We start from the raw sequence: 12,531 nt of genomic DNA, 5'->3' as shown, positions 1-12,531 counted from the left end.
CGGCATACAAATTCTATTGACATTCATTGAGCTTTTCACATTGAAAAGTTTATTACCTGAATTGGGTTGCGTTGCATTTCTCTGGATGCATCAGAGTTCCAATGAAGGGCATTTATCCTGAAAGTCAAATGCCACCTTTCCTTTCTAATTTTGTCCACCATTCAAAAACAACATGAATTCAGCCCATGTGATATGGAGGGAGGGGGGTGGGTTTCACTGCAAGTTCAACTTTATTATTACTATTGATCCCAACAATCTGTACTGCATAGAAACTGGCGTCTCTTCTGTACACATCAAGATGGGTCAGTTCTCCTAATGTAATCTTTTATTATGTGATATTTACAACTTTGATTTATGTCTTTCACTATTGCCCAGAGCCTTATCCTAAACTGAGCACCTTGGATCCTCCTAAGACTCCAATTATTGCATCTAATTCTAGGCATCATCAATACAAAATGAACTGGCACAACATAATGCGGGTAGTGACAAAACACAACACACCAAATCAAAAACTCTGTACCCATTGTGTGACAGCTGGACGTTTTTCAGTAATGACCCCCAAAGAGGTCCCAAATGATGGTCTGAGTGTAGGGGTTGGGGTCCAGAGCATTGATGACTTCAGCGGTTAGTTCACAGATCACTTTTTTTCTTTTCCAGAATGTGGTCGTCCAATGGTGCACCAGCGTGTTGTAGGGGGAAAGGATACCTATCTGGGCAAGGCGCCATGGATGTGCAGTCTCTTCTTCGAGGACAAGCATGTCTGTGGGGCGTCCGTCATATCCAGAAACTGGGTGGTCACTGCAGCCCATTGTGTTATGTAAGTTATCTACCCTGATTCACATGTTTTACAACACCAAAAATATTACTGATTACTGTGGAAGGGAGACTAAGGAAGAACTTACCCCTTCCTGCAACCAACGGATGATATCATCTTAGCCTAGGCAAAGTCTAAATCCTAAGAATGGCTAAAAGGTGGAGCATTGTCACACGTCAGAAATGTATTCATACAGACAGCAAAGTTACTGTCCCTGTGATGGCCATGTAAGAGTTTGAGTGGGTGAATGTTCTGATTGATTCCTTTAGAGTAGAGGCAGGATTTACTTATAGAACTATTAACTGATTACCGGCCTTATTTAGTAATCAGGTGCGGAGTATGGGTCATGAAATCAGGGGTTTGTGATGGTTCAATAAGATTCCCTTTTTTTTAGAACAAGAAATCCTATATATTTATCTGTGACGCTGGGCACATTGAACCTCACCGGTCCGAGCAGCACCGGAGTCAGTATAAAAGTGAAAACTGTCATCCCCCACCAAATGTATAGTGGAGATGGAAGCAGTGGGGACATTGCACTGATCGAATTGAAGACTCCCATCAATTTCACAAGCAACATTCTTCCAATCTGTCTCCCCTCCCCCCATCATCACTTTCCTGATGGGATGATGTGCTCCCTGACTGGCTGGGGATGGACTGCGGAAAATGGTGAGTGGAATACCGTCCGCCAGGAGACGACACTCAGCTTTATATGTGACAATATTCCCTTATTAAAGAATTCATATTTGGGCTGTTAGCTCTGAGTTTTAGGACCTCTTCTTGTCCCTTTGTTACCAATTATTATTTAATTTTCCATGTGAATAAAATATTAAAAAAACACTTTCCTCTTCCTATACTTTTCTTCTTTTTCACTTCTCCTCTCCTCTTACTCTTACTCTTATTCCTCTCCCCACCCCCTCCGTATTCCTCTCCTCTTCCTCTTTTCACCTCTTTCTCCTTTTCTTTTCATCGCCCCACCTTCTCCTCTCCTTTTCCTCTCCTCTCCTTTTTCTCTTCATCTTTCTCTTCTTCTCCTCTCCTCTTCCTCACCTTTCCTCTCCTTCTACACTTATTTTTTATTTTTCCTTTCTCTTCTCTCCCCCATTTCCCCCTCTCCCCTTTTCTTTTCTCTTTCACCCTTTTCTTCTATTTTCCCCTTTTAATCTCGATTTCTTCTACCTTCTCTCCCTGGTCAATTTTTCTTCTTCTCCTCTCCAATTCCTTCAATTCTCCTCTTCATCTCCTCTCCCCCCACCCTCTCCTTCCTCCTCTCACCCTCAAGTCCTCCTCTCCTCGTCTTCTCTCCTTCTCATCTTCTCCTACTCTTCTTCACCTCTCCTTCACCTTTCCTCTTTAACTCATCTCTCCTTTTTTCTTACTCTCTTCCCATCTCCCCATCTTCCTGTACACCTCCCCTTAACCTCTTCTTCTCTCCTTCTCATCTGCTCCTATTCTTTAGGGGAAAATTTCCTTGAACTTCCAATGGTTCTGCGAAATTTCGGCAAACCGATTTCGTGAAACCATCGGAAGAGGAAATTACAACAGGAGGATTCCCAGAGCTGCATTCAGTCCTGGGAATCCTCCTGTTTACAATCCCCGGGGCACTGGAGGTTAATTAATGATGCGGCCTAGGAAATCCTCCTGTTCGGCGAGAGTTCGAAATCTTGACGAATCAGAAGGCCGTTCTTGCTTACATTTTCAGTAAGCGAGAAAGGCCGATTCGCCGCGAGATTGAACTTAATGTTCTCGGTCACTTATCCCTACTACTCTTCTTCTCCTCTCCTTCACCTTTCTTCTTTATCTCATCTCTCCTTTATTCTTCCTTTCCTCTTCATTTCCTTGTTCCCCTTTTTATTTCTCTTCCCTTTCCACTCCCTGGCCCATTTCCTTTCCTTCACTTCTCTGTTTTCTTTTAGATTTAGATAAATCTTGTGGCACCTTTAAAACTTGCCCATATCACGCCTCCATTTCACTGAAAATGTTGCTACTAATGATAATGCACTTTGTACTGATAACAACCCTAAAAGTGGTTACCAAATTGAATGAATCATCTTTGACTCACCAACTGAACCATTCACCATTTCTGGTATAGGGCTCCCTATTGGTGGATGGAATACAGCGCTCACTTTCACCACTCACTCTTCCATATTGATTCTTTAACACACTCAGCTTTTGTATTACCAAAATTTTGCCACACATTTCCTGGGGGCATAACATAACTTTCTTTTTAACTAAAGTCATAATAAGCAACCAACTGCTAAAATCGGAAGTCAATTTCAACAAAATAACTAAATCAAGTTTAGTAAAATATTTTATTGAATATAATCTTTTTTTTTTTTTAGTTGAATTAACCGAGCCGTACACTTTGCAGCATGTAGACCTCCCCCTGATCAATTCCCCGGCTTGCAGCGACATGTTCAAAGCTATATTTGGAAAATATTACCCGGGAATCAAAAGCAATATGATCTGTGCCGGTTACGTAAATGGAACCAAAGATGGTTGCGTGGTATGTAAAACTGAGCAAAACGGACTTTATATAGCGTTACCAACAGTGCAGTTATTATTTTACAATGGGTATACAACTGCTTATCATGTACAAGGCAAGAAACGATGAGATCTTTTTTTCTTCAGTTACCATCAAGTTTATATGAAGGTTCTTCAAAAAGTTTTGGCACTTTTTTAAACTCTATTTAAAAACCAAAGCCACCATTATTCTGCATAGTCACTTATTGTGATGCATTCTCCCAGCAACATACCAACATTTAATTACCATCTGCAAATCTATTTTCGGTTTAGAGCTTTCACACCCTCCATCATCACATGAAAATCTTCTTCTCCCCTTGAAATTCTATGAGAGGTCCAAAAAGGTGGAAATCAGATGGAGCTAAATCTGGACTATAAGCTGGGTGTTCCAAAACTTCCCAATTTAAATGTGTGAGGGTTTCCAATGTTAGGTCTGCAATATGGGAGCCGGCGTTGACCTGCAACAAACACAGAGAGCATATGACAGTTCCTCTTTTTTACAATCTCCCAGCAATCTTCACCACAGCGTGACAACTCTAAATTGCAAGGTTAGCCCGATTGCTGGACAGACCAGTCACATGACATGGGCAGCATGGTGGCTCAGTGGTTAGCACTCTGGCCTTTGCAGCGCTAGGCCCCAGGTTTGAATCTCAGCCAGGACACTATCTGTATGGAGTTTGTGGGTTCTCTCCGTGTTTTCCCTGGGTACTTACCCAGATTTCCTCCCACATTCCAAAAACATGCAGGTTGGTGAATTAGCTTCCCCCTAAGTTGCCTGAGTTATAACTTTTGATATATGACTATTGGGGGGGGGCATAAGATTGTGATCCTCTTTGAGGGACAACTAGTGCCATGACTTTGTAATGCTCGTCGTAATATGTCAGTGTTATATAAATACTGTATAATCATATTAACACTCTCAGACATGACCAATTACCATTCCTCCCCCCCCAACAAAAATATAAATAGATGGAAGAAACTTTTTAAGGACCCCTTAATCATTTCATTTAGGGAACATGGGGGGTCAGCTTTTACTAGCTTTACATCTGGGGGAATAAGGGGTAGAAACAAGAGGTAAGCACAGCTACCTGTAACGTTTCCCTTCTGCCATTCAACAGTCCAATGCCAAAGCCGCTATCATACATTGAGGCTCTGACCTTAGAGAGTTGAATGGTGATAATGGGACTGACTTGCTAAGTTGGAATTGATGCCACCCACACCAAAAAAAAACCCAGCAAAGATCAAACAGCAAACATGTAACACAAAAAGAATTTTGTAAGATGTTTTCTTTGGGCTTGATTGGTGCTTTGTTGGGTGGTCTGCAAAACACATCACAAAACAGTTACCTATCCGCACATGTTTTTCCTAATAGATTTCCCTTATTCATTTTTTTTTTACTTTGTCATTGATTTCTCCAGGGAGATTCAGGAGGCCCCTTGGCATGCCAACATGGTAGCATTTGGTTTCTGGTTGGAATTGTCAGTTGGGGGATTGGATGTGCCACACCCGGGTTCCCCGGAGTCTACACAATGGTCTCCAACTTTACTTCTTGGATTATCAGTAAGAGTGATCTTAATGAAACCTTAACTACCGAAATAATACAGGACAGCACAACGGCAGAGATGGACACTTTCTCCACCTCCACACCAACTACTACCACTACTGAGAGCTTCACCTCAACCCAACAAACCACAATCCCGACTACGACCTCAACTACGACCACAACCATGACCACAAAAATCACCACAACCTCAACCACAAACATGACCACAACCTCGACCACAACCCTGACCACAAACATGACCACAAGTAGTGGTGCCAACTTGAGATCTTCCAAGACAATGAGACTTCTGATTATATCTTCCATAATCATTAAAATATATGACATTTTATAAAGAATTTTTGTTTAAGATACAACAGCATGTTCATATTTCTTTTTACTTAAATGTGTGCATTTTCACCAATTTTGTTTTTGGTGGGACCCTGATTCAGTCTTCTCTTTCTCAATATAGCGCATACCAAGCTATCATGCACGCTAAATAAGCATTAAAGATAGTTTAAGTCAGTAGATTATATAGGGCTACTATTGCAGAACATTTCCTTTATAGATTATCAGCTGTTTGACATTCACGGTTTTATAAAGGCATTTTCAGAAAGTCAACAATTCCAGCAATCATATCTCCTTGCAGATTTTCTGTGTAATCTTTGACTTTGACATAAAGTTTGCTATTTTGTTTAAAGAGCTATTTACACAGTCTAAATGTTTTTGTTTATATATATTGACCGTGATAACTGAACCTGTATGTTTTGTATTGTAAATTCCATTCCTTACATAGCCCGTATAGTTGGATTTCCAGCTTCTTACCTACAGATTTTGACAATGGCTTAATATGGAATGGAAATGGGAAATATCATGTAGGGTGACAAGGTTTGCTAGCTGGGTTGCTCCTGTTAAGTTAAAAAGGTTCTTCCCATAAGAAGGAGCATCTGATGATGTTATAATAGAATCAATGTCATATATAGCAACACCGGTGGATTTCAATATGTTGTTACCGCTTTCCATAATATCAGAAATATAAAATGTATTTTCATGTAGTGTCTCATCTGAGTGAGGATCTAAAAAGGATTCAGTTTGGACAAAGCTTTTAGAAAGTGATCCCCCAAAATTTGGATTGTATAAACCAGATCCCTTTGAAGTCAATGGAAATCCAAACCAGGCTTCAGCTATGTGTATTACAGAGTAGTAAATGATGCAACATGGGCAGAGAGATGGGGAGAATGGGAGAGAATACCTGGTGAGATGATCTAAACCAAAAAAATGAACAATTGGGATGCAGTCTGGGGAAATCAGAGAAAAACAGAAGCAATTTAGTGCAGCCCTGGAAGTCCTCAGTTCAGTTAATCTGAAAATGATATCTTGGATTTTGGGATGGTGGCAGCTTTAAGTGCTCAGACTGAAGCAGGAGGACAGCCAGAGCCAATATAAGTAAAAGAAGTAGCTTAAGCCAACTATCCAAAAATTCTACAAAGAATACTAAGACCTCTAAGCTTCAGAGGAGCCTTGGGATGGCCAAACAGTAACAGCAAAAGAATGAACAGACAGCGTAGGCAAATGATTTTTTAGGGAGAGCAAAATATGGCTCAGAATTTGAACCTTTATGGTGATCCAGTAAGTAAACATTAGGTGCTCACTCATTCCAAAAACTGGAGCAGGAAGTGGGAGATAGATGGATGGTCTAGGAGCTCCAGCTAAACTAAGACAGAAGAGTAAGAGCCAGTGCACCGGCAGTCCAACTAATGGGGCTCAGGATAAAAAGAAGCAGATATAAAACACAGTCTGAGACAGCTGGGAACCCAAACCAACCAAATTACCTTGGGGCTTCTAAATTCATGAACTGCATTCTACCTATCCTTCCCCTCATGTGACACAGAGCAGCAATTTATGTAAAAACCCCAAAAGCATAGTGATATTGTACATATAAGGGGGGGTAAAAGGTAAAGTATAATGCTATTTGAAGAAAAAAATGTATTTTATGTAAATATAAAACATTATAAATGTGTACAGGTTAACAATCAAAAATCCGGCCATTCATAATCTGGATTCTTCAGTTTCCCAGCATGAATTTGAGATCGCATTTTCAATACAGGGGCTGTAATACACTATTTGGCCACTAATGTTTTGCTGGTGCTGTTCTGCAGAAACAGATGTTGCTTGCTAGCTAAACTAATCACACCTTGAGACGTCCCTGCTGCCTGATCCTTAGAACTGTGCCAGATGTCCGCGGGTGCTGCGAGAGGAAGACTGGTCTGGGTGTGAAGGTAACTATAAAAAAAAATTCAGAAATTTTGATTGTCAACCTGTATTTCACATTTTATATCCACCCAGCAGCCTTTATACGCTTTTTTTAAAAATTTGGCTTTATCCTCTGTGTAAAATTCTTTTTGTTTATGAAGCTCAGTAACTCAAGCTGAAATTTGCAAACATGGCAAATGGATTCAGAGTTGGGACTTTCCATGTATAGATCAGCCATACAGAATTCCAACCAAAGAGAAAGGCAAAATATTCTCCTATGCTTTCTTTGTACCCCATCCTCCCCTTCCCTTCTGCTGAAGGACCCCTACATCATGGACTAATAATAATAATAATAATAATAAATAATAACTGCGCTCTAACTGCACCCGTCTGTCAGAATACTAAGCAGCGGTGGAATTTGTAGACATTTCCCAAAAGTTCCAATTGCTGCGGTGGATTTTGAAACATTTGTCTATAGGAGCAAACTTTATTTTAAAAGTGATTGTTCAGCAGAAAAATGAATAGAAATAAGGGGTTCTTCATTTAAGATGCCTCAGAGATTATGCAGAAAAGATTGCACTTGGCCACCTTCCAACCTGCACTTGACCCGAGGGTTTGCATCCCCATTATTATTATCATCATTATTAATAAACAGGATTTATATAGCACCAACATATTATGCAGCGCTGTACATTAAATAGGGGTTGCAAATGACAGACACATACAGTTTGGGTAAGCAGTCACCAGTGGGTAAGCAGAGAGACCACTGCTTCCACACAGACAGCAAGGCTCCTTCTCTGCAGCATGTTGCTTTGCAGGCTTTTCTACTCTAAATGCCGGCTTGGTAACATTCTGCTTTGGCCAGACGTAAGACCCCCACACACAACCCAACAGTTATTCTGATGCTGAGATCCTGGCAATGTAGGAGAAGTGAGGGAGAAAGGGCCAGTGGGAAAATGCTAGCTTCCTGGCTGTCTCACTCTGACATGAGGCATTGATCTGAAACAGGCAAGAAAATCATACTATACTTTTGTTGCTTTAATAATAAATATTACATATTACTGCTTACGTATAATGTTTCCATTACGCTTGAATGTTAGGAACTTGTGGTGCAGGGTTAGGATTTGCTGTCTGTAGGGGATCATTGTGGTGCATTAACGCTGTGCTTTACCATTACCATGTGTCAAAGGAACAGCCCTTTGTTTGGGCTAACTAATGCACGGTTCCTGGCAGGACACCACAAGGGACATCTATCAGCAGGGTGCTTATCAAAAAACATTGCAAAAATGCAAAGAATTGAGGTAACCTGTGAGTTATTATTATTAATAATGATAAACAGGACTTATATAGTGCCAACGTATTACGCAGCGCTGTATACAATGTGGCTGCATGGCTGCATTCATTGAGAAGAGTGTGCGATCCCCAGGGCAGTAGAGGTTAATTAACCTCCAGTGCCCCGGGGATCACACACTCTTCTCAATAAATGTAGCCACAGCTGTATCATTTGTAAGAGACACTTATATTATAATGTCAGGTGGTTCACCTTTGCTGGGCATCTTCTCAATGATTGCAGCCGTGGCTGCATTTATTGAGAAGAGTGTGCCATCCCCGGGGCACTAGAGGTTAATTATGATGCAGCCCTGGAAATCCTCCTGTTCAGCAAGAGCTCGACCTCTTGGTGAATCAGAAGGCCGTTCTCGCTTACATTTACGGTAAGCGAGAAAGGCCCGATTCGCCGCAAGATCGAACTTAAAATTCTTGCTTGCTCATACCTAATCATGAAACAGTGGTTCAGGAAACATCACACATCATTGTCACCAATGGATTGTCCACCACCGAGCCCAGACCTGAACCTCATTGAGAATTTTTAGGATGCATTGGAGATGACTTTACACAATGGTTGGACTCTTCCATCACAATACAAGATCTTGGCAAAAAGTTAACACAAATAGATACAGGTCCAGATACAGATGACAGGTTCACTTTATTACCTTGCCTGCTTGTCTATGGATATCTTCCCTTTCCCAGCTCTATGTGGAGCACTGAATGGTAAAACATTCTTTGTATCGTCAGTAATTGGATACGGATAACACTTCCATGACAGGGGAAGCGGCACTATAGTTGCAATGATATGTGAATATTTCATGGGTCCATACACAGGACAGGTGCTCAGGTTTGTTGCTGGTAACAGAGGTGTCAGAGGGAGGAGAAGACACAATTTCGGGTCTCATGTTACTACACATTGGGAGTTTTCACTATTCTAAAGATGAGCAAAAGATCAAGGCACAAAAATACACCGATATGGCAATAAGGAGCCTCCATGCAATTCTGCTGATGAATCTCGGTGAGTAGAATTTATTTCAAATGAATTTTCTTAGCCAATAAATAATATAATTTGTCTGCTTTCTGCATAGTTCTAATGACTCTGAGATCCGGATACAATCCATCATCTGTTAGATGCCAGGCTATGGGGGGCTGGTAGGGTTGGAGGTTTATCCAGCCATTTCATCCAATCATATGCAAGGAAAATCCAGATTTTTTTAGCTTTTCTTGCAGGTGATTAGGTATTCTCTATCACTACATTCACTAAGCAAAGTGAATTATCTTTCATTCTATAGATATACAAATAAGATCCAAATTCAGTGATTATTTCCAACATCCAACCCTATCCCTATACTAAATTCAGCAACATAGCCATACCTGCTAAAGAATACTGCGATTACTTACCTGCTGCCCGTACCATTTCCAGCGTAATCCTCATGTGAAGTCAAGGGAGAATTCAACATTTCTAAGAATGTTCATTTCCGGGGTCCCTGAAGTTCCCTCCAATATCTATTAATTACAAGATACAGTAGTGATGTAGAGACCAGCAGGAGAAACCATTCATAGCTGAAAGGTGGGGAGGGGACCCCGGAAATGGATGAACCCCCAACTTCCTAATATGGGGTCACAGTCCCACTTTAATATCCATGTCCATTTTTCAGGATGGATATATTTATAGTAAATGTATTAATTAATAAAAATGTATTTTGCACTAATGCTAAACCCAGCCCCAAATTATTCAGATTGTTACTTTGAGAAATTTTTTGGAAAATCATTTTTACCAGTCGTATTCACTTTTAATAGTTTGCAAAATTAGGGCATGGCATGTCATTTGCCTTTATACATAAATGTAGTAATTATATCTTTTTATTACATTTCCCTTCTCCTGCAGTTTCCTCCTCCAGCCCTTCATCCTGCGGCATCCCAGGACCCTCCAGCCGGATAGTTGGGGGTATGAATGCTGTAGATGGGGAGTGGCCCTGGCAGGTCAGTCTGCAGTATTTGGGCTCCCATATCTGTGGGGGGACCCTGATCTCCCAGCAGTGGGTGCTGAGTGCCGCACATTGCCTCGAAAGGTGAGTGGAATCATTTGCTTCCTACCAAGGTGAGGTGACAAATGAGCAAACTGATCACAAAATACAAACTTACAAAAGATACCATCATCACCACTCCTGAGAGTACAGGTAAGGAATCAGGATTTCAGTTTATAAAGTATAATATTTAATGGAGATAAACTGATGCCTAAAGCCACCAATAGGCATGGGTAAAATCGTCAGATTTGGTTTGACTTTGTAGGAATAACCGGTTAATAATCAGCACCAACTACTGAACTCATTTACATTGGCAGCTGCATTTAAAAGCTTGGAGTCCTGCCATTACCTTGGGTTTACACAAAAAATAATAAAAAATAAAAATGATACCCAACAAGTAGGTGCCTTAATGACCGATCCAGCCATGGAAGATGGAAGTGGTGGGACCAAGCACCACCTTCAATGGGTGCTGTATGGGGTAATGGAAGACTACACTGCATCCTCATAGTACAGGTGCTCTTTAAGTCCAAAGACTCCATATTAGTGACCGGTCATTTTCAGAGCTGCTTGATGGCGATGGTCAACATTAAAGTTTAAACAACATTTTCCTAAGTAAACACGCATGATTCAACAAATCACAGCAACCCACAATGAGCTGAAGAGCTTTGAGTACAGAGAAAACAAGAGACAGAATGAAGAGTGACATCACAAAGATTCAAACATCGCTCATCTATTTTTATTAGCACCGGGGCCACATGAGCCAATGACTTCATAGTTTCCTTACACTTCTATTGTTTTCCTTCACTCAAAGACATAGTGATCTCTGGCCCAGAGCCATCGATACTGGGAGGTAATGGAAAACTGCCCAGACAGGTTTTCCGACCTTTCGTAGAATGCTGATAGTGAAGAATGATTCTTACACCTCATGTGATATATATAAAGTTATATATGTGATATTAAGCCAATGATTGTTTAGAAGAGAATACTGCTGGATGATCATTGTACTGGCATGTTGTGTCGGTTCACCAGTTGGCAGTGGGTAGTACAATGAATAATTTTTCTACCCTTTATGGAAGGGATTCTCACCAGTGCTATCTATCTCATGCTCTGTGATGGCAGAAAGTGTTACATCGATGTTAGCTCCAGGCATCATAGGGTCAATGGATAAGAATATGGAACTTCTGTGCTACAAAGTGTGGCCAACCTAAGACAGCATCTGAGAGTGCATTAACGGGATGTGTTAGAGGTTTAATCTTATTTAAAGTTCTATCCATACATAAAACATGGAAAAAAGTTATTTAAAAATAATTTTCCTTTATTCATAAAAACAAAGGCATCCTACTGGTTGGTATACATAGATAAAACAATAATGTCAAAATCAGAAAGATGCATACAATTAGAAATCTCATATATAAAGCTTGAAAAAGCTTAAAAATAAAAGCTCTCCAAAAGAGATACACCCGACGCATTTCACATTTGTTGACCATCCCTGGACTCATTTCATTATTGTCAATATCGTTTGATACATTTGATACCTTGATCTTATTAAGGAGAGAATGTTCTCCTGCTGGTGACGTTTCTAGTGATACACCCCACAATTTTATCTATATAGAGGAATCAGGACCACCTTGCTGCTGCTGGTGACCCCTCTAGTGATGGTGATCCCACAATTCTATTTATATAAAGGGATCAGGACCTCCTGATGGTGACACCTCTAGTGATGGTCACCCCACAATTTTATCTATATAGCGGAATCAGGACCTCCTTCCTCCTGCTGGTGACCCCTCTAGTGATGGTGACCCCACAATTCTATCTATATAAGGAAATGAGGACCTTCTTCTTCTTGCTGGTGATCCCTCTAGTAATAATGACCCCACAATTCTATCTATATAGAGGAATCAGGACCTCCATCTTCCTACTAGTGACCCCTCTAATGATGGTGACCCCACAATTCTATCTATATAGAGGAATCAATCCCTCCTTTCCTCCTGCTGGTGACCTCTCTAGTGATGGTGACCCCACAATTCTATCTATATAGAGGAATCAGGACC

The 12,531-nt window shown here is 40.7% G+C and overlaps 1 protein-coding gene across 1 annotated transcript in view; it reads left to right on the top strand.

The window, feature by feature from the left end:
* Positions 1–5,474, top strand: part of LOC140334690 (transmembrane protease serine 9-like) — a 29,589-nt gene extending 24,115 nt beyond the window's left edge. The window contains exons 9-12 of the mRNA XM_072416931.1: positions 658–817; positions 1,209–1,480; positions 3,154–3,317; positions 4,753–5,474. Coding sequence (XP_072273032.1) covers positions 658–817; positions 1,209–1,480; positions 3,154–3,317; positions 4,753–5,229 — 1,073 coding nt within the window. The 3' untranslated portion in view covers positions 5,230–5,474. The remainder of the gene's footprint in view (positions 1–657; positions 818–1,208; positions 1,481–3,153; positions 3,318–4,752) is intronic.
* Positions 5,475–12,531: the final 7,057 nt, after the last annotated feature.

The sequence above is a fragment of the Pyxicephalus adspersus genome, chromosome 7, assembly GCF_032062135.1.
Source record: "Pyxicephalus adspersus chromosome 7, UCB_Pads_2.0, whole genome shotgun sequence".
In the NCBI taxonomy this organism is placed as follows: Eukaryota; Metazoa; Chordata; class Amphibia; order Anura; family Pyxicephalidae; genus Pyxicephalus; species Pyxicephalus adspersus.
The sequence above is the reverse complement of the archived record's forward strand: the minus strand, read 5'-3'. Positions and strand labels throughout refer to the sequence as shown.